Below are 26,984 nucleotides of genomic sequence, written 5' to 3' on the forward strand. Positions count from 1 at the left end.
TATGCTCTACTTTAATTTTTAAAATTAATTAAATAACAATGGTTAAGGCAGATGAATATGGTTGGTTTGTATAGTTAATTTTGAGCTCAATGGGCTTGAAGTTAAAATATTTATTTGGTGGTCTGCAGTTAGCTCCCTAGGTAAGGGAAGGTGCTGGCACCTTTTAAATATTTTCATCACCACAGTGTAGTCAGGTTCTCTGGCTCCTTCTAACCAGTAGGTTTAAGGTGGTTGCTAAACCAGGTCCAGCACACCTGACTCCAGCACTGCACCCTCTGCTGGACACTTGTTCTTCCATTTCTAAATCTGTTGGGACAGGAAATGAATGCAACTCACCCCTTGGAGTGGGGAGAAGAACACATAGCTTGTTGCCCTGAACCCCTCCACTTACCATTTCATTTATATCCCTCCAGTATACCCAGAAGCAAAGATAGCAGATACAAGCGTTCTAAGCAAATACCTACAACTGTTTATCAACTTACCTTGAGTTTAAATACATGAAGTCATCCTAGCCTTCTCTGGGGACACACCTGCACATGTGTTAAAATATAACATAACCAATTATGTTCAATGCCATACTTTTTTGCTCTACCTTGATTACACAGAGCTTTGAGACTTGTGACCAGCAAAAATTAATTCTTCTAAAAAACAACTTTTTTTTCCTATTTATACTACACTCTGAGAGGTAACAAACCTGTCAAATGAAAAAAAAAGTTTCACTTGAATGTTTCATAAGTTTTGTAAACTCACTGGTATTTGAAATTTTTTTGTCTTTTTTTAAGATAGGAGCTATCTCATAGTACTAATTTTATTATTAAGTTTAAGTAATTCCCAAATGAACAATATTAACTTTATCAAAATCTAAAAAAAAGCTCATAAAACAAATTAATGGCTATGTTTTACTTTGCAGTAAAGAAAAACAAAGTCCTTTGTGAAACTTTTTTTGGGGGACTGTGAACATTGCCCTGTAATATTAGTTTCATATTTACATGTTGCATATAAATGTAAGCAGAAAAGCCCATCACTCCCTCTTCCCATGGTAGATCAAAGTGGTCAAAGATAGGGACTGGTAACTTAGGAGTGCCATTGCGAGGAAATTCTTGGTACTGAATTGCCAAAATACAAACAAACAAACAAAAACCCAGGTACTACTCCTCAGGAAACCAGGCAATCAACTCCAGTCCTAAGTAATCACTTTCCCTTCACAGAAGCCAATAAGCACAGCCAAACAAACAACGAAAGTTTCCACTGCCCTTGCCCTCCTCCCATTTTTTCCTCCCTTCTTCTTCCTTTTTTGCTCTCCGTCTTTATTCCAGCCCAACTTTTCCTTATTTTTCACAGACTGACTAATCTGAAATATGTCCCACTAAATACAGAATAACTATTAGTTATCACTTTATTAAAGACACGTGTATACCGTCCCCCATTCTCTCAAAACTTTTTTAATCCCTGAATTGTCATTTCTTTTCTCACACTTTATTTTCACCTTCTATCTCATATATTTTTCTCTCTCCCTCCTTTAAGTCCTGGCTGTTGATGTGAACAAAATTTACATTCAAATAAAACAGAAAGCTTTTTTTTCCAGATTTTCATACCAGCTGACTGAGATTGTAAGTGTACCACTTGGGAATTAAGATATACTTTCCTCGAATTTTTAAAAAGCATATTGATTTCATGCCTTTACTCCCAGTATCCCTCCAGAGAGGAGGATGGACTTTTCGAAAATTGGTTTGGATTGATAAAGTACTTTGCCCTTATTTAAAGAGCTCATCTTGCATCAACCTCTCTTTTCATTCACTAAACAGATTCTGCAGCCTTCCTCATCTGAGAGAATTAGGCCTCCCTTGTCTGCTTTGATCCAGAAAATCATGCTTTCATTAACACAAACATCTCCTGATCTCTGCCATGCACTTTAGATTTTCAAATTATGTATGTGCATCATTTATCAAAATGCTGTCAGGCCCCAGGTCTGCCAGACATTCAAAGTGGGAGATCCCATGGCATGTATGTGGATTCATTTTAAGGGAGGGGCGTGGTGATTGTAGTCTTGGTCCCTAAAGTAGCTGTAGTTAGCTGCGTATTCTTTATTTCAAGGAAAGAAATGTGGTAGTAAGTGCCAAGGATGAGATCTCACGTCTTAAAAAGCAAAATGCAGATTCCCGTCTACTCCTTTGAGCAATAGAAGAAATTAAAAACAGCATTTTGTATTGAGAAATGGTATGACTTTGGTGAGTAAGTTGAAACAGAGTAGTGTTTTTAGTGATATTGTAAACATGCAGCAATATATCAGTAACAATTTTGATATTTGGGAAGTGAAACACACAGGAAGTTCTTTAATCTTAATGGAAAATGCCCTGAGTCATTTGGTCTGTGTACATGCCTTTCAACAATTTTTTTTTTCAAATTCAAGTCTTCAAAATTATCTTCACTTTTGTTTTCTTTGTCCATTCTAACCTTTTCTGAAACAGAGAAAGATAAATACCACCATAAAAAGTAGCATTTAGACCAACCAGAAACTGTATAATTATAGACTGTGTCCAGAATTTCAATTTTAAAATTCTAGAGAGTAAATAACAATATATAAAGCTAACAGATGACCCAAATACTGGAATTATCAGACATGGACTTTAAAGTAACTATATATTCATATTTCAAGAAAACAGATGACAAGATGGAAGACTTTACCAGATAACAGGAACCTATAAAGAAGAACCAAATAGAAACTCAAGGACTGAAAAAAATTCAATTACTAAAACAAAGAACTCAATAGATAGGTTTAACAACAAACATGAAGACCAGATATAGCTGAGGAAAGAATTAGTCAACTAGAAGTTAGGTAAGTATAAAATACCCTAATGGAAGCCTGAAGGGCAAAATGAATAGAAAAATACATTTAAGAGTGAAAAGGACATATGGGATGCAGCAAAAATTCTAACAAATGTATAGCATCATCTCCCTCCAGAAGGAGGCAAGAACAATATTTAAGAATAAATGTCAAAAAATTTCCAGTTGATGAAAGATATCAAGCCATAGATTCAGGAGATGCTCCAAACTCCAGATGGGGTATTGAAAAGAAAACCACACCTACATACATCACAGTAAAAAAGCTGAAAACCAAAGACAAAGAGAAAATCACAAAAGGATCCAAAAAGAAGTGTACATTGTTTTTCAAGGAACAACCATGCGATTGAGAACTAACTCTTCAACAGAAAAGATGTAAGACAGAAGACAATGGAATATGAATATGGTGTGAAAAGAAATTTGGCAACCAGTGAAAATATCTTTCAAACGTGAAGCAACATAGAAATTTCTGGATCATCAAAGACTAAGCACATTCACCAAGCAGCCTACATGAAAGGGCATGCTAAAAGTAGTTCTTCAGGCAGAAGGAAAATTATCCCAAACGGAAACACAGCAATTCAGGAAAAAATTATATATGCTAAATTTGGGGCAAATCTGAAAGAATACTGTCTATACAAAATAACAATAATATTTTAATAGTATTAAAATATATGTAGAATAAAAATACATGACAATAATAACTAATGGCACCTGGAGGGTTGAGGACAGTTAATAGAGTTCAGTGTCCAAAAGTCTCAGCATTGACTGGAGTGTGGTAAGAGAACTAACTTATATTCATTCTAATGATCCAGGGACACATGTTTGCTCTCTGTGGGAATTACTAAAAGAATAGTGAAAGGATGTGTAACAAGTATGCCAATAGAGGAAAAATAAATGGAATGTTCCAGAATTTATTAATTCAAAATAAGGAAGGAGAAAATAAAAGGTATCATAAAGCAGTTGGGAAGTATCAAATTGAAAATAACAAATAATGTGGTAAATATTAAATTAGTTTATATTTTGTACATTCATTGATTGTTCAAAAATAGCTGGGAAGTGTTATGGGCAAACAAAATCTAATTGACCTGAACTGAAAAATTTACTGTTGCTAATTCATGAAATAGTTTTTCTACAAGGAAATTTTTTTTTAAGTATCAATAGTTGATGATTTTTGCATGATTATGATGTGAGAAGCATTATGTTAATATATCCCATTTTATTCTTTTGAGTTTGTTTATAGGCCTATTATATATATATTTTTTCTAGTGAGTTTCAGGCAGGTTGAATACCAACTCACACTGAAAACAGCAGATCTGGGAACAGAAAACAATTTTTGTTTATTTTTGTTGTTGTTTTATATTACTCCAGAACTGATACCCTTAATCATCACATATATGTCAATTTTCTTGAAAAGAAAAACTTAATATTCCATGCATTTTTTAAATGCAGCCATAATGCACCATGGAGACATCACAGCAAATGTGTGAAACAAGTTTACAAAGAGGAAAAAAAAAAGTATTATTTACATTGCTGGGGAGTTGGTCTTTTTAAATTTTTTTTTCCAGGGGGAGGGAGGAGAGGAAGGAGGGAAATCAAAGATTCTGTCCCAGAGAGGGGGAAAGGTGAGATTTGAGAAGGGGCAGAAACAGGGAAGGAAAAGGTTGTACCTTCATAAGGTGGGGTGGTTTGGGGTCAGGCCCTAAACATCATCCTGCTTGAGAATCTGTCAGAGGAAAACAAGTCAAAGGGTGGGGGGAATGCAGCCACAGTGTCTCCCCCTTCCCTCTTCCACCCCAGCTCCAGCCCTGGCCTTTTCTTTTCATCCCTACCCCCACAACAGAAGTTGTGGCCCTGGCCATGTCATCGTGTTCCTGTGTCCCTGCATGTCCCCCACCCTTCACCCCCTCCTTTTGCGCGGACCCCATTATAATAAATTTTAAATTAAAACCTGAAAAAAAAATCCCAATAATTAGTCCAAGGATCGGTTCATTGAACAAACTTTTCTTAAGCATGTGCTAAGTGTCAGGCATGTGCTAGGCCCTGATGACCTAATACAAAAACAGCAGAGATTTAGTCCCTGCCTCATGGGGCTAATAATAATATTAAATATAAATTAATGTACTTCCTTCATTAGATAATAATAAGAGAAGACAAGGAAATAATCATAAATTTGCTATGTGCTATAAAGACCACAAAGAGATGCTCTGATAAAGAATTATCTAAATGATAATTCTTTATCACTTTTAAGTGATACGATGAAGGAGGATTTCTCTGAGAATGTAACCTTTAAGCCAGCAGAGCTTTATAATTGGGGTAACTATATTTTATATTGCTCAGACTGGAACACTTTTGAGAATGAAAGGGGGCACTTTTGATAATTATGCAGGATGCCATCGCAAACCAGAATATGTATGCACCCTCTTTCTAAACCAAAGAAAGAAGTATGGGTTATTTACTAAATGCAACTGGAAGACACTAAAATGTCTTAGCAAGGGAATATTGATTGTTTGAGTTACATTTTTAAAAGTCCTCTCTAGATGCCAGATGGAAAATTGATGGACTAAGGGGCAAAAATGGAGGTAAAGAGACAAATTCTGAGAACATGGTACCCATCTAGGTAGGAGAGGGACAGTGGCTTGGATTGATAAAGCAGGAATATAGAGAGTTAGTAGCAAATTGAAGATGAATTTTGCACTGCATCAACAGCTAAGGTGAAGTTATATAACATTATATTTGCATTTTAATTCCTATTTTAATAAACACACAAGACATTTTAAATGTGGGCAAGTGATCTGGAAATGGACTTTCTAACAGCATTGAAATATAAACATGAAAGAGAAATTGTTCACCTATAGCAAAAAAATCCAAGTTAAAAAAAATTATCCGCTAAGCAGCTTCCCTTTCTTCTCTGTCAACTCCAGTTTTGAGTTTTTTGTCTAATTCATATCCATTTGTAAGTTTCTATACATTTGTTTATAAAGACTATTAATCATTTGTGCAGCAATATTTTTTCCAGCCTAGCCTATTGTATGTATTTTCACTTTGTTTTGGGGATCTTTTGTCATTTAAATTACTTTTTCTTAATTTGTGTATAGGAAAAAACATCTAATTTTTTCCTTATAAAAGCTGAGTTTCCTAATTTAGAAAAGTTTGCCCCATACAAAACATTATATAAGTATATACAAAAATATAATTCTGTTATTTTATGTATTGGCTTATATATGTCATTTAAATCTTTAATTCATTTGAAATGTATTTTTGTATATGATGAGAAATCTGACATTATCCATCACATTAAAATGCATCATATTTTTCAATCTGAACTGAAATTCTACCTTGGTTTTATATAAAGTCCTCATAGTCTTAAATCAATTTCTGCATGCTCTGATAACGCTCCATTATGTATCTGCTTCTGTGCCAAAATATTCTACTTTCATTGGAATGACTTTAGAGCAAGTTTGGTAAAGGAAGTTCTGTGTACTCATCTCTTTTCCCCCTCTGGTCCTCTTGAAAAAACTTCTTCATTACACACACACACACAAACACACACACACACACACACACACACACACGAGTATTATCTACTTCTTGTAAATAAATCACAGTACAAAATGTATGACACAAAATGTTATAATCCCCTTGTCTCTCTAATTCCTCCAGTTAACCACTATTAAAATGTTAGTGTATCTCCTTCCAGTTTTTTGGTTAAGCATTTTTATACATCTAAATTCATTCTAGACTAATCTTTTTTTTTCATTTTTACTGGTGCCAGTTTAATTCAGGCCCACATTATCTGTAACCTGAAATATTTATTGCAAAAGTATATCATAGACTCGATAGAACTGAATCAAGCATTAGATAACTATTACATAAATTTTTCACAGTATCCTTTTATTTTCAATGTCAAAATCAACTGATCTTTGCTTAATAGCATTTAGCAAATAACTGGTTTCAGCTCTGGAGTGTGTGAGCATATAGTACTATACAGTGAATAAGAGTTCAAATGCGGATTTATTAATTTACAAGTATGCTTTAAGCATCTACTATTTGCCAGGCAAGATTTGAGATTCTGTGGATTTGGCACTGAAAAAAATAAAAGAAAGGCCCTGCACTCAAGGAACTTATATTTTAGTGGCTATATCTGGGTTTGAATCCTGGATCCAGCATTTTTAGATTTGTGATCTTACGCAAGTTACTTAACTTTTCTAAGCCTCTATTCCTTTATCTGTTTAAAAAAAAATGGTGGTGGGGCGTCAGTGATATAATATGTACCATGTAGGCTCTTTTAAGAAATAGAAATTAGACAGCCTGATAGATCATGAGACTCATCCAAAAATATTAGCTTTTTTTCCTGACCTGTATATTGGTCCTTTTTTAAACTTACCTCTTACCCCACGTATTGGGGTTCATTTTGTTTTGGTCCTTAACACTTTTTCCAATTTATTGTGAAAAGAACCAGCTAAACATTTTTAATATTTGCTCTTTTGTTTTTCATTTTGAAAACTTGTTGAATTTGCATCCATACTTAAAAATGAAGCAAAATTTAAAGTACTGAAAGATTATGAAGACTCTCCATCTGGGAATAAAATTGAAAATAGTAATAAATATGAAAATAACTAGACTTTGTTGGCTTTTATGATTATGTAACCAAACTCAAACATCATTTTTTTTCTTCCCCAAATTAGGAGAATTTAAAATTTAAAAAAAAATCTCTCCCCTTTCCCCTCTCTCCCTCTTCTCTCTCTCCTATTCACTAGAGACTAAGAAAGAAGAGATCTTATTCAGGTCTTTGCTACATTTCTGGTTCACATCCAGTGGACAAAGAGTAGAAAGGATTCATTCAACCAGTAATTACCAAGCGCCTATAAAATACCAGGAGCTCTTCCAAACCTTAGGGAAATTCTGGCCCCTGCTCTCAAGGAGCCTACCTTCTCAGTGGGAAGCATAACTCTGCGGCAGCTACTGGGGCAGAGGTTGCTGCCTACCTGTGAATACATTTAGAGTTACAGAACAAACTGGAGGTAATCGGGACAATTTTCAGCCTAGTAGAAAAGTCTGTATACTTGAGCATCTTTACCAGTCTTTCATTCAGTCTTTTCTCAGATTCCTTCAGCAACAGGGAACTCAGTACTTCACCTTTTCCATTTTTAATAGGTTCAAATGTTAAAAATTCTTATATTTTTCTGGCTTTTCCAACATTTAAAGGCAGCTTTATACCTCTCTTTCAACTTTCACAGTCACACAGCTTCCCTAAACTGGGCTAAAAACACCCAATCTTTAAGTCATTCTAAATGTAATATTATCAGTGTTGCCAATATCCCCTCAAAATTCATAGTTATTTAAAAGAGTTTTGGAACTTCCCTGATGGTCCAGTGGTAAAGAATCCACTTTACAATGCAGGCGATGCGGCTTCTATCCCTGGTCAGGGAACTAAAATCCCACATGCCGCGGGGGAACTAAGCCCTCACGCCACAACTACTGAGCTCATGCCTCAACTAGAGAGCCCACGTGCCACAACTACAGAGCCCACGCACCCTGGAGCCCGTGTGCCACAACTAAAGAAGAGAAAACCTGCACACCACAACTAGAGAGAAGCCCGCATGCCGCAGCTGAGACCCAACGCAACCAAAAATAAATAAAATAAATAATAAACCTTTAAAAAAACAAAACAAAAATAAAATAGTCTCTATATATAGACTGACCAGCTCAGAATATAATGAACTATTCCTTCCTATTTTGGTCCAAGCATTTTAGGATTGAAATAGTGTAATCCTAAATGCCACGGTCACCCTACGTGGTTGGCTCATATTAAACCTTTGGGTCTGTCAGGATATTTCTTGTCATTATTACTCCATGGGCATATAGCCTAACCTTAGGGGTAGTGATATGTAGAGAAAGCAGGTAAGCAGGCAAGCCTGAGTGAAACTATATCAATTCTTGAGACTGAGTACAGTCTATGTGACTTACTGATTATCATTTAAACTTATCAAAATTTAGCTGTCAACTAAGAACATCCTTCAGGCCCAGAGCCAAAAGCAGAGTTTCAAGCTTATAGGAAACCAGACAGTTCCATAATTATTCAAATAAAATTACACTGAACTTCATGTGATCAAGGATATTATATTAATATATTATTATTATGCCACTTGAAATATGGATATTTGCTGGCTGATGGGTTACAAAAACATAAGATTATAGATAAGTATTTCGTGACTTCTTGAAAAATGCTGATTTCTTTAATTTAAATCCTGAATATTTATTTTACATAAATAGGTTCCATTTGGTTGAAATAATTTGAAAGTTAATAGAAACACTCAAGACTAGGTTTTTTAATTTTTAGGGAGATCCAAAATGTCCCAGATCGCCACATTATAACCAATGATCAACATTTATTCCACTCTAAAATAGATACTTTGCACCACCATATACGTAATATACATACAGTTTTGAAAAAATGATGTAACATAATTGTCTTTATTTCAAATTAACATTTTTTTCAAAAGTGTTCAGGAGAGATTAATAAATATGTTATATAGTTTTAAGCAAAAGTGTGCTTGGTTAAACCCACAAAGCAAAGGATATATAAAAATATGTAGAAGGAAAAAAAGTACTTTTAATATATATTTTGACTACCTTTTTAAATAATTACAGATTATAGCAGTAAAAGGAAATTTCAGTGTTCAGTAAATGTTTAGAAATTTAGGACTAGATGAAAGAGTTAAAATTATTGAACTTTGAAATTCCTCTTTAATGAGAAATAGAAATCTAAAATAATGACAGCAGTAATAATTATAATGTTTACAAAGGCTTTGGAATTTTCAATATTCCTGTGTCTCTGCTTGAAACACATAAAACTAAAATGATGTAGTCACAATTTGTTTCTTGACGTTTTTATTCAGTGATTTTTAATGAAGCAACTAAATTAGGCATAACTTAGTTCAGCTTTAATGTAGTTATGATGAATATATTTTACTTGATTAAAATGGTAAAACTAGGGAGGCTTAAATATTATCTTAAAAGGTTAACTACTGTGTCAATTACAAAATCTAGGGGAAAGGTATTTATAAGGGAATAACTATTCTGAAGAGTAACTTCCTTTTGTTCATTTCATTTAAGACTCAATCAACTTTCACTCTTAACTCTAAAATTTTCCTAAATTACACACTGACTTGCAAATGGAAGGGCATACAGCAGGACTAAGTCAATTTAACACTAGTGAAGATTCCGAAAGTAATCCATTTTTATTTAATCGGTGTTGGGGGGGACTACTTGGCAGCGTAGGGTGGTCTAATTAACTAAGTAATCGCCAATTCTACATTGCACTTTGTGTTACATAATGTAATATAAATAAATACCAGTAAAAATCAAATTATTCAGGTATCTAAACAATGATGAGGCCTGCTCTGCCAACAGGTATGCTATAGAGTAGAAGCCTCAATGCCTTAAGACTGAGTAGATTAGGCAAATTTTTTCACCTCTCTGTCTGTTAGGGTGACCAGTTAAAGTATTTACAAAGTTCCCTATGGGAAGTAAATGTGATCATCTATGTAGTATGTCCAATGAGAGGAGGAAACTTGAAAAGGAACAGTTTTGATACATGCATTAGATTTTTACCACAATACAAATAAATGGTCATAGATGACAATCTTCACCTCAGGAATATAATAACTACCTACGTTTAATTGCCAGACCCCTCTAAATAGACAAATGTCTTCTAGTAGCAAGTAGAATAAACAGTTCCTCCTCGCTAAAGCCCTGCAACTTCATCAATAGCACCACACAATCATGCCTTGTAGCCTCAGCCAGCCTTTTACCTTGCATCACTAAGGTAGCCACACTGCCATTGGGGCTGTTATCACTGAGTCGTACGGCCCAACGCCAGTTTATTAGCAACTCCAAATGCTGATAAAATCAGTTTCTTCGATAAAAGAAAGCATTAAAACTTTGTAAAATAATTTTAAAAAGCAAAAGAGATCTCATTGTTTTGTTTATTTTGTTTTTAGGACTGGGGCAGGAAGCATCTAAAAGATGGTTTTAAAGGAAGAGGACGGCTACTTGCATGGGACGGCATTTTAGTTGTGCTCAAAGTGATGAAAGTTGATTTGCATTATTCTGCCACTAAAACTGAAGCGTCCCGCCCGGGGAAAGCGCCGCCAGACACGCGAAGTTTTTCGAAAATGGACTCTGCGGAGAGCTGACATAAATTCACAACTAACTATTCGGGGTCCGGGGGGTTTGCGAGAGAGGGAAGCAACCAGGGACCCGGAGAGCCCCGCGTCCCTCCCTTCCAAGGACTCGTCAGTGCCCCCTCCCTCCTCCTGGAATGGGAAGTGAATTTCACCTGCAGATCTGCCCGACTCTATCGGTCCCTCTCCTCCTCCTCCGCCCAGTTCGGACAGTCTCTAATGCCCAGTTCCAGCCCCGGCCGCCTTTGGCTCCAGTGTCCTAATCCCCCGCCCTTCGCCTTCAAGCCTGTCCCCCGTGGTCCCGGCCCCTCCAAGAACTGCCAGGCGCTGATTGGCGGTGGCGCTGACAGGAGGCGGGGCCTGGAAGTCCCAGCCAAACCCGCCCTCTCGTATAAGCCCCTTCTCGGCTCTCTCTCTCCATCTCTCTCCTCTCTCTTTCTCTCTCGCTCCCTTCCTCCCTGTAACTGAACAGTGAAAATTCACATTGTGGATCCGCTAACAGGCACAGATGTCATGTGAAAACGCACATGCTCTGCCATCCACACCGCCTTTCTTCCTCTTCTTTCTGTTTCCTTTTTTTCCCCTTGCTCCTTCTCCCTCTTCTTTGTAACTAACAAAACCACCACCAACTCCTCCTCCTGCTGCTGCCCTTCCTCCTCCTCCTCAGTCCAAGTGATCACAAAAGAAACCTTCTGAGCCGGAGGCGGTGGCATTTTTAAAAAGCAAGTACATTGGAGAGAAAGAAAAAAGAAAAACAAAAGCAAAACAAAACCCAGGCACCAGCCAGCCAGCACATTTTTTTCACCCCTCCTGAAAACAAACAAACAACCAAACAACCATCAAAACAGTCACCACCACCATCATCAAAACTGTTAACATAGCAGCGGCGGCAGCAAACGTCACCCTCCGGCCACGGCGTCCACCTAAAGGGATGGTTTTCTCGGCAGAGCAGCTCTTCGCCGACTACCTTCCTCACTCGTGCTGAGCGGGATTTTGGGGCTCTCCGGGGTTCGGGCTGGGAGCAGCTTCATGACTACGCGGAGCGGGAGAGCGGCTACACCATGCGAGGTAAGCGAGCCCGCAGGCACCGTGTCTCCCCGGTCCGGCCAACTCCAGCCAGATGGGCGATGGGGGAGGGGAGCGCACCCAGCCGAAGAGGAAAGAGGTTGGCGGGGCGCAGTTACTGAGTTCGTGTTCGCAGTTGGGCTGCAAATGGCCTGGGCGTAGAAAGTTGTGGGAAGGTGTTGATGCCTCTCAGGAGTTCTGGAGGGACACGGGAGGGCGCTTTTTGGAGAGGGGGACGACGCTAGTTGCTTCCTCCCAGTCCTTGAGTTGTACTGTACCATTTTGGGGTGTCACTCTCGGGCGCGGATGCGAACGCCGGTTGGAGGGAGAGCCGGGAGAAGTATGCCTTTGGGCAGAAGCCGCTAGAAGCGCCGGGCGCGCGGCGGTCGCCGGCCCGGGTTGGGCGCGCGGGGCGCACGGGCAGGCGGCCAGGAGGGGACACACATTCTTCAGGTTACGAGGCCCACCAGCGTCCAGGTCAACGGACAGTGTCCCTTCGTGGGAGCGGTAGGCACAGGGAGCGGTGTCGTGGGACTAGACATAGATTCCGGGTTCGTCCCCTGCGCGCGTCCCTCGCGCCGGCGCTGCGCCCCGGCCAGGTCCGCGTGCCCGAGCCCGCGCGGCCCAGGGACGAGCGCCACCCTGAAAAAGTTGTGCGGAGAAAGTTCCAGAGGATAAAAGCCCGCGCTCCCCGCGCCGGGGAAGGCTCCTTTGTCAAAGGGCCGCTGCGGGAGGCGGTACTGGGTGAACCTTCGGGCCAGGACCCCCAGCGGCGACTGCGGTGGCAGGTCCCCTGGGCTAGCTGGCGGCGGTGGAGTGACGCGCCGGGGACAGGGGCAACACACTTGTTCCGGCTGCACTTTGGGTTGCCCGGGCGGATGGCCTGGCCTGCCTTAGGGAATCACTTGGTCCGTCTCCTCCCCTGCGGTGCCAGAACCTTCACGTTTCCTGCGCGCTGTGCCCAGAGCCGCTTTCCTCCACTGTCTGCTTGGCCACAACTTCACTCTTATCTCGGAGAGCGGGCCGGGTGCCCGCGTGCCATGGGGATAAGTGCGAGCCTCTCACCACCCGCCGCCCCACGCTCCCTAGTTTTTCTTTCTAGCCATTCTGCGTTTCTTGCGGTGGGGCGGGGGCGGGGGCTCTCCTCTCCTCCTCGTCTGTCCCTCTGGGTCCTGGCAACAGAAAGGTGGAAACGGCCAGCTCCGGACCTTCCTACATCCCCGAGCCCGCGTGACAGGTGGGCCAGCCAAGAAGAACTTGGGAGAGTTGGGCTGCAAACACTCATCGCCTTCCACTCGGCTGCGTTCACCTCCCATCCACATTCCCAATACCTCTTGAGGAGCGTTGGGATGGGGTATTGGGCATGTACCCCCTGCTCCGCTCGAAGTGAATCCCGAGCCTGGACGCTAGAGCAGAGACTGGGTTAGCCAGCTAGGTGCTGGGACGTGGCAAGAAAGGGAAGGAGAAGGAGGAACAGAGAGGCCGTCCATGGAGCTGGGTGGGAGGGAGGTAGCTGGAGCTAAGGGACAGAGACGTCCTGGTGAAATGGTCTTGATTGACCCGCATACTGGTAGTGGGGGACCCGTGAGTGCGAGCTAGTTCCAGTTTAGTGTCCCGGTTGGGGGATTGGTCACATGCTCCACTGCCCAAATTCTTTCAGGAAACTATACTTGGGTAATTGGCGAGTGCAGAACCTTTAAGTAAAGGACGCCCTAGTCTTTGTTTTTGTTTTTCTGTCCCGTCTCACTACCATCCTCTCTCCTTTCAGTTTCCCCTGCTCCTCTCTGGGGCAGCCAGTTCATCCAACCCCTACTTCTCCCTTTCCAATCAATATTCCTCCTGTGGCTGAGTTATGTTCTGAAGGTCTGAAACCATGTGCCACGTCAGTTCCAACCCAGCACTAGGGCCTGTGGCCAAAAGCCACTCACTCTCCCCTTAAATTGTAGAAAACAGAGGAGTGTGGGACAAGAGTGGGTTGTAGCTTGATCGCACTGCTCCTGAAGGAGCAGTTTGCCAGCGACAGTCCAGATTCGCCAAGGCGCCCACTTCGGGGACTCGAGAAGCTTGACGCCAGGTGCTGCCTCTTACCTTGAGAAAGAAGTCGAAGCCTACTACCCCCCGCCAGCCCAACCCACAGTCCCAGAGGGTTCTAACTTAAGACAGCTCTCAGGGGACCTGGGGGAACGCTCTGGAGAAAAATCAACCTTAAAAAGTGGCGGAGTCCTCTCTACCTCCTGGGCTCTCCGTTGTTGACCCTTTACTGTCCCTCCTCTGCCATCTCTGCGCTTTTCCTACAGACCGTGCCCTTCCGCGTCATCAGAGGTGATTGTATAAGGATGGAGAAAAGGTCCAGGCTACTCAGACGTCTTAGGGGAGTCAGGGTTTGAACTTGAGTATGAACTTGAGAAGTAAGAGCGGAAACGAATCAACTTTCTCTTGTGCCTGGGCTACTAAGCAGTCTATATTGGGGGAGGGGGCAGTTTTTGAACTCAGCTTTACAGTGCGCCCACTCCCTTTCCCCCTACACACCACACACGCGCGCACGCACACACGCGCGCGCACACACATCCCCCATCCCCGGGTGGTCCCAGTCTGTTATTCAGCCTCGGCTCCACGGTTTGCATTTGGCAACTCTACTGAGTCAGGGCACTTGGCACAAGGCAAACTTGGTCCAGGATCGAGTGGTCGCCCTGGGGACCAACACAGTAAACCCACCCCCGACCGCCGGCCTCCACCCCGCCCGCGCCAGGTCTAGGATAGTTAAGAGACTTTATCCCAAGGGAAGCTCTGGGGTAAGAAAGGGGTTAAGAGGCTCTGATCCTTAGGTCATTGTCTTACCCCACGGCTGAACTGAGTCGGTCCCCAGCGCTTCGGCTTACTCGGGGCTGGCCTGGGGCGGAGAAGGGTGTATTTGGTGGCGCACAAAGCCTTTCACCCTTTGTCTGCTACAGAGTACCTACCACATGAGGTCTAGAGATGCTACTTCGTAGATTGCATTATTGAAAAGGATAACTTACGAATGCGGAAGGGAGGACTTTTAATTAGGTTCGTCCATAGGTGAGAAACAAGTGAGCCGAGGTGTGGATTTCAAGACTCCTTCCTGGGAAGCCTGCCAGCTGTTTATTACACAGGAGCACCGAAATGGTCGGATTTTTCACCCTGCCTCCGCAGAAAACCCTGCTTCCAAAAACAGGGGCACAGATGTCGTCTCAATCAATAGGTGATTGTGGCTCCGGCGGATTAGAAATCTGGTTTTATCCTTGCTCTAAACAAGGATGGGGCTTGGCTTTTCTAAAGTCCGGTTTTCATCTATTATTATCAGGTAGTTAATTTTTATGAACTGCTAACTTTAGAAAAGAAGCGGCTTGCTCTCAGAGGTATGGCAAAGCTTGGGAAGTCTGGAGCTCTGAACGTCCTGACGGCCAGCCAGGCCTTTAAATTTCCTAAACCTGTTCTAGATCTTAATTTCTTCCAAAAATTCCAATTAAATATTTCTAACCAACATTACACCTCCCACAATTAAAAAACATTTGTGGAAGGACATCCCTGTCAGTAGTCATTAGTAATTGTTCATTAAGTAATTATCAGTAAGCTGTCTTTATAATCCAAGAAAAGTAAACATTCAAACAGTTCAAAGAAAAATCCTAAAGCTCTATTTCAAGTATTGTTGAAAAACTATGTAGCCAGAAAATTGTTTTTCTTAGGTGGTTACATCTTGGGACTCTCTCCTCCCCCACCCTCAACGTCCTGAGTGAATTTGTAACAAGTATTTTAACACCGAAGGGCGTGACATCCTGGACTTCCGGTATACATATTAGTACCATTACAGCTTTTAACTTTTCTGTATTTTCAGCTAATCAGGAATTGGGAAACCAGGATGGAAATAGAAAGGGAGAACTTGGAGCAGCAGGCTTCATAAACATGGGGGATGCAAGATTAAAACTCCTTTGTAGTGTTCATTTAAAACTCACAAGTCCTGGATTTTCCATCAACAGCAGTATAATTTGTTGTGCTGTTTAGAAAAACCTTAAAGGATTTCTTGCATCATTATTAAAGGGGTTTATGTGAAGTTTAACATAACTAACACGTTTATTTTATATTCAATCAAAAGAAATGTCCACATTTAGTTATTTTGGTAACAATTTGTTAGACACTAAACTATTTACAACCATAAAAGCAACTATTCATGTGTGTATTTAATACAAATACACTGTATTTTAAATTTACATGTTTCATACTCATGAAACCTAATTTTACAGGAGCAAAAATTTTCCAGTGCGGAGAAAATATTAAGTTTCAGGGTTGGTCTTCGTGAACATGGCATTCCAGCTGTGTAATAATTCCTACTTTTATTTTTCCCCTAAAAGTAGCATATACAGAATTGTCAGCAGGATTTTTAAATGATTCAATGCAGGCAGTTTTCCTAGATAAAAAGACAAGTAAAACTTTTTTTAGCTTTATGTAGTTTTTATACTTTTTAATACAATAGTGTTAAGAAATAAAAGTGTGAATCACAAGGCATGAACTAGATTTTTTCACTGCTATGGATAACATACCTCTTATTTAAAGTACATATTATAGCATTCAATTAATATAGATTTAAAAATATTCTAGTAAGTTATTAAGTTTTAAAATTCTTTATATGAGGGTCTGTTGGTGTTCTGCAGATTTGTAAATTGAGGTTTTAAATTGTGAATAGTAACATCAGTGGCACTGTACCTTGGAGAAATCTAAGGCTTACAGGTAATTATATGAAGATATAGGAAAATTAATGCCAAAGTTAAAACCATCAAGTTTTAGCCCGATTAAAACATATCAAAAGTTACAAACACATACGTTATTAGTGCAAATTTATTAGTGATTGAGATGACCTAAAAATATATATTTTTATCATTCTAGTATTATGATGAGAATTTCTTAAGACTAAATCATTTCTGTCTCTCTTCCGTAAAGACAAAAACAGGCTTTAAATTATATTGCCATTAATTTTATGTAATTGACATTAACAAAGCATTTTATTGTGATGTTAAAATATACAGAAAAGTAAATATTAGGAATGGAAATTTTGCTTAATAATTAATATAAGGTTTTTTAAATTCTAGATATAGTTTTACTATTCCAACCATTCTTACATAAAGGACAGAAATTAAGTAGACAAATGAAATAAATCTTTTGTAATGTAATGCATAATGACCTTTGATAAAATGAGCACTCTACACATAAAGTATTATTCCTGTAACTTTGTAATCATCTTCCAATTACAGCTTCATGCAAATATTTATCTTACTTTGACTAGAATCTGTGACTTAACAGAATCCCTAGCAGATAATAGCAGTCTTTGGAGGCGTCTGTTGATACCCACTGATACACAATATGTATATGTATGTGCCTATAACCACCCACTCAGACAAGAAGAATGAATATTTGAGAGAGAAAATCATTCTTATCTTTGCTTTCACAATCCACACTTCCAAATTCAAACATATATAGAGAAACAGAAGCAACTTTCCAGAGCCTTCAAAAAGAAGAAATGAATGCATGTGGTACTTTAGTCACATTAAAACAAAACAAAACAAACAAACAAAAAAACTCTTAATAGCATTTATTTATAAATAATCTACACAAAACTCCATTATACTACCTAATGATAATTAGAGGGAAAAGGAATCAAAGAATTTAGGACTGCCAAGTAAATAAAATATTCCCTCTCAAATTAAGCAACAAATTCATAGATAACAAGGCTTATGCCATGAATTTGAAGGATGTCTCCTTTGTAGCAAAAGACAAAGGGAGCACAGAGGAATAAATATTGATTGAACTAATCATCTGATGAATAGAAATGAGATTTACCAGTGCGCCAATATAATAGGCTATGTTAACTAGTTCTTTCATAGCGCATATGCTGCCCTTTCAACCCCTGACCCCATCCATTTCAGTTCTTAATGAGGGAAACCACAGGTGTTATAACGGCATTTATAGAGAATCAAGCTAAATATAATAACCATGTGGTTAACTAATGGCAGTGGGGAGTGGGTTCTTATGAAAGGAAATATTGAGATCGTACCATCACAAACAAAATTATTATGCATTGCAAGGCACTTAGAATTTTAGCTTCCTCTGTTCACCTTTAAAATATATCTATGTGGCCATCAATATTTCAAGTCCTAGATTTGTTGTCTGCAACAAATAATAAGTGTGATTTTATTAATGGTTATCTGGGGAGTTAAAAATAATATTCAAAGTATATTTTATCTACATTGTGTAATACCTTGCATAGCAAACATTTAAAACATTTAAAAATAACTCTTAAAAGGTATAGTATTTTCTACTAAATGTAACATGCATTTTTCTTGGTTAGTCCTTATTTTATATCTATTAGAAATAGAATTTACTTTATGATAATTATTAAAACATTATGGTAAACTTTGTTTTAAAATTCAGTTGGGATGTTTTTGGCTTAGGCATGTTCCTACAGAGGTCAAAATAAACATGTTACCTTTCGCCAATACATGAAACTAAAAACTCTTTCAAAAACCTGTTCTTATAAAAGAACATAGGTAATTTGCTTTGACTTAAGCGTGTTCACCTCTGCATGTGAATATTTTATTAACTGGGTGGGTATGCTGACTTTGTAAATTACTTAACTAAAAAGGGTATTTATTGGTGTCATTTTTTGTGTGTGGTTAGTTTTCATATCATGTGGCCCTGGGTTATATTTCTCAAATTCAATGGAATTACAAATATCAGCAAAAAAAAAAAAGAGAGAGGTAGGGACAAATAATCTGGTTGATTACCGAATTATGTTTTTTGTTACTAGCCTGCTTATTGCTTTGTACTCATGTAAACCCAATATCCTGGTACCGTGGGACATGTGAAAGATTTGGAATGCGTAAAGAAAACTTACATCGATTTTTATTTCATAGTAAAGCTTTTTTCCCAGTGAATGTTGTGACAAGTCAATTTTTAATTATATTTTTAAAAATTTTCATATGACTGTCCAATAAAGTGTCCTTCTTTAAAGACTGTTACACCATTACCTGTATTTTATTAGGATTATGTTGTAATCATGAGACAATAGCAGATATACAGTGTTTTAATATTGAATTAGAAGTACAAAAGGTCCTCTCTGAATTTGAGCACCAAGTTATCCTTTAAAAAAGAAACAGCAAAAGCTTTTTTAAAAGGCCTTGGCATTTGTAATCATTACTTAGCATGGAATAAATGAGTATTACTGGCTGCAATAAAAAGTAGAATATTATTTTATTTTAATCTTCTGCCTAGTTTTTTAAAATATCATTTTTAAATACAAATTTCTCTCCCTGTTTGGAACCAACCAAGCTTGATTCTCCCCTGTTCTGAAAACTTTGTCAAACTCATTGATCATCTCATTTCTAGGAATCCCAATTAAGATATTCTTTCAAGATTGGGAATAAGACCATCTTCCTGAATATTTCAATTTTCAGTTTTAATTTTAAAAGGGACAGACACAAAGATTTCATCTTCTGCAGCCACGTATGTACTAATAGGAATGTATGTGACTCACATTCATTTATCCATGATTTATTGAGCATCTGGTCAAAGTGAGGCACAAAACTGAGCCCTAAGGATACCCAAGTTGATAAAACATTAGACAACTGGTGAGGTCAAAGCTATGATCAAAGTGAGAGCAGAACAGAATACAGTAGGGATGCTATCAGAACATCAGAGTCGCTCTCACAGGGGAAGTGATGTTTGAGATGGGCCTCTAAGGATGCATAGAAGTCTGTCTTTGGATTAATTTATTCATCATAAATGAGGTTTATTAAATTATTGTTTCTTATATTTCACAGTTGCCTTTTACAGTAGGTGCTAGGTGAAATTTAGTTTATGGAAGTAGAACTGTTCCAAAAAGAACATATCCTGACGTAGAATAACTAGTAGTATTGTTCCCAAATAAAACTCTTACTAGTAAAATAATTTACAAGTGACAATTTAAAAAAGAAAACTCTAAAGTAATTCTTAAATTACAAAAAGAAGATGTACAGAATTAGACAAATATCAGAGTGGGGAAGAATGTAACTTGCAAAAAAAGAATCAGTAGGAAAAAATATGGGAAAATACAATGTTCTTATACATTTGTTTTTATAAGGGAAATTCTTATCTTTGTAAAATAAGGAATAAGGACATGGCTGATATATATTGAGCTTCATTTTCTTTAACATTTAAGGCATTACCTGAAAATAGTGATATCTACTCTAGAGAGTATCTTAGATTACTAGATATCAGGAAGAATAAAATCCATTGAAGTAATAGGGCATGTCGGCAGTGTCCGAGGGCAATAGTGATATTCTTCAAACTTTTCCATTTCAAGAACTTGGATGTAAGATTGAACTCTGAAAATTAAACTATAAAATCAACAGATAATAGTCTTGCTGACTTTTGAGTTATTCTCTCCCTTAAGCATATTTAAAGATGGAGAAATCCTGGACTCCTAGGTAGTAACAGAAATGTGAGTGTGAGAAACAACTATTGGCCATGTCCGTCCTAGCACTGTCTATCTATAGGTAATTCTCTGATTAAGCTTAAAAAAAGTATCTACTGCAATTCACAAGTAGGCTCTTCATTTTGAAGTGATAATTTGACTTTCTGGTCTTATACATTAGCTCTTGTGAGCTTAGTTAACTTGAATCCTCGTACGAAGGTCTAATCTACTCTGAAACACTGGTGAGATCAAGTTTCTGAGCCTACAAAACTGAAAACCAGACCCTAGACTGGGGAGAATTCACAAAGGTGAATGTCAACATTTGAGACTTCCAGGCAGCCAAATCGCCACTCTTGATCATAACCCTCCACATTAGCATAAACCTCATCTTCAAATTTCTACACAGTGATCAAGACCACATAGTCATACATTTTCAATCTTGAAAAATATATACATTTTTTAAAATGCAGAGTATCAATTGGAATTTATTAGACTAAGGAATGGTACATTTTTGTTGTTGCAACATATCCTGATAACATAATGGCTACTGTACTTAATCTATTTACTTCATGGAACTGGAAGAATTCAAGAAGTGGCTGACTGACCCCATTTTTTTGAGGCTTTTCTAAAAAGGTGAAAGGTTGGAAGAGAGGTCACAGAACGGCCCCTCTAACTTTTAGAAGCTTTGACTGAACAGTTATTAAATAAGGCAACTGGTTTTTCTGGACACTCCCTCCCTCGCTTCTTTTTTTTTTATATTTAAAATATTTTAATTTATCTGTACCGTTATATTTAGACATCACAATACAGTACTCAGCTTCAGACCTAGTTAGGTTATCAGGTTAAACTGAAAAGTATACTTGTTGACAGTGCTTTCTATTTCAAAAGGTGAATATAATACAAAATAAAAGAAAAACAAAACTAAGATTAGTATCAAGTAGAAGTATGAAATGGGAGTTATTTTTCTGAAAAATGGCATTGAAATGATATTACAATCTGTGATTCCATTCCTAACTCTGGAATAAAATCTGGCCTGTCATGTGATGGGTCACACCATTTATCTGAGCTTAAAAACAAATTTCTCTAAGTTTAGGTGATAATAAAAGGACAGTTGTGTAAAAGGACAGTGATATGATCTGATTGGTCAGAAACTGCAGTTAGTTAAAACACAAAAATCAACAACAAGGAAAAGCAGCCTTTAGAGAACTCTGAAAACCAAGAACACTTTAGCTTGTATTTGCCTCCCTCACATCTTATTGTGGTTTCTCTGGCGCTCATCTCTGGCATCATATGTTATATGACAATGGACACATACACCCATTTCATGTTATGCCTGGGCCAGTGTGCTTTTCTTGATGGTAAATATAGTTTGAACCTTTGGAGAACAGTGGTTTACTTGAATGCCATATGTAATATGAATCTAGATTTTTTTTACTCTGCCTTTTATGGAAATATGTTTACTAAGTAAACGCTAAACCACTATTTGATCTTTCCCTTAAAAAGGCTATTTAAAGACCGTCTTGTTAAATGGGATCAGAATGTGTTCTTGCCTATAATTGATTCTGAGGATATGAAATTCAAACAGTAGCACTATTTTTATTTGCCTGGATAGTGAAATGAAAATAATTGAAACTATTTGTCAAACCACATTTAAAATATGTTTAATTTCACGTGTCCAAGGACTGGATCACACAAGTGCTTCATATGGGTTCCATAACACTGGATTAGCATTAAAAACCCATACTCCAAGTTGCCCAAGTAAAAGTTTCATTATAGAGCTTGAGCCAGAATGAACACTCCAATCATAGTTTACCATCCAGCAGCTGCTGGCTGCTAGATTCCAGAATCAAACAGTAGTGTGCAAGCTTAAAGAACTCAGGCATGTTCAGTTTCTAGTGAGTAATTGGCTATCCTTATCATTGTCAGGTCAAATAATAAAATTATTAATACAGCATTTCCTATTAACTTGTACATAAGTTGTGCCTGGCACATTGCAAAGGGATTAGACTTTTTTTCTTTTTTAGAAGAAACCTTGTTCCAAATTTCTACAGTTGTTGAATATGAGCAAATACCACACAGTCTGATTTGAAAAGAGGAACATTTGTTCGGGAAAAACACATCGTATCATTAAGGTGCAGTGTGCTTCTTGACAATAATTGTTTTAATATTTTGGATAAATTCATTTAGAAATTTTTAGGGTCCTATGCTATTCATCAGTTTGCTCTAAAATTACATTGAAAACAAATGGCCCAATATTCTGTTTTTTTTCTTTTAAATGCTGACTACTGTTTAAAGGCAATCCTAAGCACTTTCACCCTTGCATGTATATTTTCATTCATGTCATTTGAAATAAAAAAAAAAGCTAAGTACCAAAGGAACAGGGCTTTTGGAGTATCTTTCCAAAGACAGCTCAGCAATATCAATAATAAGAATGCTAATAAGGTAGCATTAATACCCTTCCAATTGTGTTTTTGTTTTATTTTGTTCTGTTAACTAATATCACTAAAAGTCATTTCTGGATGCCACCCGTGTCACAGTAAATTAAAGTTTATTTGATTGGTTTTAGAAAGTGTTGTTTTGTATTGAAATAAATTAATTCTGAAATTTTTTTCCACCGAAATTTCATTAATGATCTCTGAAAGGTTACCTAACATGGTTGCCATGAATGTTGATTTAGAGTCAGAGATAGACTTTCTTTTATCATAATACAATGACCAAAAAGTAAAAGAAAATATGTGACAGAGTTGTAGGTGACACTCCCAATAGTGGATCAGGTTTAAATATGATTCAAGAAATCCTGATTATTGAGTACTTAACAATGTATAAGAAGCGATGCCCTCTAAGATAACAGTCTCAGGCACAACAAAAGTGGTTTTCTTATAAAATTCCTAAAGAATTCCTTAGATAATCTTTGTTTCATTTGAATTTCTGAAATGTCCAGTGTTGATTATACCCCTTTTTCTAAATATGAAAATATATGATTTGTCCATAGTTATTTGTTAAAAGAAGTTGAGACCAGAATTTGACTTCAGTCAAGGGCTTTTGACTCTGAGTCCAGTTCTATTTTCATTACTCTGTGCTTTCTCTCTTAGGCTGTGCTCTACTATTTTTTACCATCCTTGTACCTACAGCAGACATCACTTATCAATTATGGCATTAATATTTGCTAAGTCCATATGCAACCTGTATTACCATTTGACCAGTATTGGCCCTCAAGATAAAACTTGGTACCCAAACTCTCATGAGTGTTTTGGCCATATAAAGAATACATATTAATATAGTAAAACTATATATTTCATCCAATCACAGGATCCTTTTGGACAAACCATAGTTCTCCACAGTTTTCACTCCTAAAATAATGATCATGACATTTACCAATCTCAGGAAAAATTAAAATAAGTATTATGGAAACACCTACAGATTCTGAATGGAAACTGTCCAGTAAAAATAATAGCAAAGTCAAAGTATATATAGTAAAATTTTTGTGAACATAATTATTGCCTTGAAGATTCTGAAATTTAATTTCATAAATTTAAATATGTCTCCTTTGACAGAGATTGCATATTTTTAGTGAAATTACATATTTATAGGTGTTTCCTCCACTAAGATCCTAACCTAGTTGCCTCTAATTTAAGGAAAGAAACAACTTTATGGGAAGTAGCTCTAAAGACTGTTTATGTCTAAATATGAAATTCCTCTTTATTCAATAATCAACATGCACTTGCCTAATAGTTTATGTTAATTCACTCATTTGTCCCTCAGCTTGTCAATTTTCTCCTCTGGTTTTTATGTTTTTTAAGAGGAGGGTTATCTATCGTGGCCATAAGCATTTCAAACAAAGTAATGGGTTGAATAGCCAAGCATACCACCATTTATCTGAGTTTAATTAATTTTGTCTGATTGATTGGCTGGAATTGAAAGTCTCAGCAGCACACCATTTATATCAAAGCCCTGTTATCATCCTATCCAACTCTATGTCTTGTACAAGCATAAAGTATTTTCTTAAGAAAAAAACCTTGACAACATTAAGAGAGTGCCATGTCTAATTGTGCCCAGAAATATAAAGAAAAAAAAAAAAAACAATTAACTTTGACATTAATTCTGAATACCTGTAGAGTTCTGCTCCTCTGCAACAATATTGCAATTTAATGTGTTTTGCATTTTGGCTGAAACATAGTATCCCTTACATTGAGCTATCATTTATATGATTAATTTTTATGCTTTTACATTAAGCTCATTCACATTTGTTTAAAAGCATATTTATTAGTCCACTGTTACTGATTTTTCAGACCTCTTTTGTGTAAGCTGTGCTGTACAAACATAGCTTGAAACACCAGCCCTACCCTGCCGTTTATTCTCCGGGACTCAAATTGATCTTACTATATAATGATCCTGATTCCCACAACTCGACTAAATTTGACCACAGATACTATTAGAAAGAAAATGGACTGCATCAGAGTCTGTGCTGGGTTGTCTTCATCTTGCGTCTAGTATCTAGTATGTTTGATAACATCACACTGGAAAAAACTGTAGGTTTATCTCAAGTGATTCTCTTTGTTTTACCTCATGTAAAATACCTTCTGTGCTTGCTCTTTTAGAAAGAGTGGAATATTTCTTTATACTCATTAATTCTGTCAGTCTTTGCACTGTAGCTGCTCTTGAGGAAAATTCTGAAAACATTTTTAAAGGGAATTCCGTTAACCTGGGAGGAGCTGACAGATGCAGTCTCATCTCTTTACAAATGTAATCGCAGGTAAAATTTATAATACTGTCTTGCCTGTGTTGAGTGCTCTATAGTTCTCAGTGAGCTTCTGTAGACACCATCTGAGTGATGCACAAAGCATCTTGTGAGATAATGCAGGACAGGTATAAATAAGAATGTGCCCTGGCAGCTAAGCCAAAGAAAACCCCAAAACAGAGTGCTTTTTTAACAGTTTAAAAATGCAGCTTCAACACCTTAAAAACAGTGCCACAAAACATAAACAATTGTTTTATAAAAAGAAGAACTATAAATGACAAACAGACAATTGGAAAGAAAGAGCTCAACTTCACTTATTAAAGAATTAAAACAATATTAGTGGTATCTTCACCTGTCAAATTGTAGAGGGTGTGATGAATTGGACACCCTCATATTCTGTAGTGGGTATTTATATTGGTACAGTCATTGAGCCTAAACCCTTAAAAATGATCATACTCTTTGGCCCAGTAATTAACTTTCTGGGAATTTTCCCAAAGGAAATAAAGTATCAAAATAATTTATTCCTAAAGTCTTGTACCTAAAGGTTTGTTATAGCCTCATTATGATATTTTCAACAATATAGGGAAACTTTTGTTGTAATGCTCTTTACCAGCACACTTTCATTTAGTATGTACTCATTCTTATACTAGTATATAGTCACCGTATTTAATATACTTGACTATTATTAAATGTTTGTATGTATTCGACAATGTGTTTTAGGTTCTAGGGATAAAATGGTGAGCAAGAAAGACATCATCCCTGACATCACTGAACCTAAATACAAATAAAAAGTTAAAATGCAAGATTGTATATACTATATGATCCAGATTATATAAAATGCATAAAAAAGAAATTAAAGCAAATGTATAAAAACGTCAAAAGTTACCTTTAGATATTAAGTTATCAGGTAATTATTTTCTTATTGCTTTTTCTGGACTTTCAAAAATTTCCGCACATTCTCTGTAGATTAGTCTGTAGATAAGTGTCACAGTGAATGCTCAATTACTCTGGCATATCAGTGTGGCTGTCCTTTATCTACGACTCATTGTATTTTAGCTCATGCATTTGCCTGAGGTCAGCTCGTATGATAATAGGGTTAAGGTTGAAAGTTTAATGGTTCACTGAGAAAATTAACTTATTTAATACTTGTACAACTATTCACTCATTCATCACCAAACATTTATCAAGGGCCTATTATGCACCAGGCACTCTGCTAAGTGTTGAAGATACAAGGGTGATTAGAATTCAGTCCCTTCATCTGAAGAGCTTAGAGTCTAGTTTTCTTGAAAGCCATATGCTGTAATTTACAATAAATATTGGAAATAATAATAATAATATGCAGTTAAAAACCTTTCTCCATCATTGGGAAACAAAGGGTTCTGCCTTATTAAATTCTTATAAAGAATAGTATAACATTGCTTTTTTTGTCTCTGAAGGCTCATATTAATGTGAGAAATATATTACTTTAAATGTTGAAGGAAAGATCAGGATACTCATATTGAAAAATTAATCAACTTGCCTTCCTTTTACTTTCATTAAACTAACCCATATTTATCTCCTGACAACACTGGTGAGTTTTGTAATCCCTAGAGATGTTAAAAAACACCAACACAGATATACTCAAGTCTCAAAATATAGGAGCTGGAGGATGAATTCATACCTACTGGTGGGGCTGTGGGAAGATTTTTAAAAT

At 37.4% G+C, this 26,984-nt stretch overlaps 1 protein-coding gene across 1 annotated transcript in view; it reads left to right on the forward strand.

The window, feature by feature from the left end:
- Positions 1-11,422: 11,422 nt before the first annotated feature.
- Positions 11,423-26,984, forward strand: part of RORB (RAR related orphan receptor B) — a 180,654-nt gene continuing 165,092 nt past the window's right edge. The window contains exon 1 of the mRNA XM_059071636.2: positions 11,423-12,095. Within this exon, the coding sequence (XP_058927619.1) occupies positions 12,089-12,095 (7 nt within the window). The 5' untranslated portion in view covers positions 11,423-12,088. The remainder of the gene's footprint in view (positions 12,096-26,984) is intronic.

This window comes from Kogia breviceps, chromosome 8 (genome assembly GCF_026419965.1).
Source record: "Kogia breviceps isolate mKogBre1 chromosome 8, mKogBre1 haplotype 1, whole genome shotgun sequence".
Taxonomy (NCBI): Eukaryota; Metazoa; Chordata; class Mammalia; order Artiodactyla; family Physeteridae; genus Kogia; species Kogia breviceps.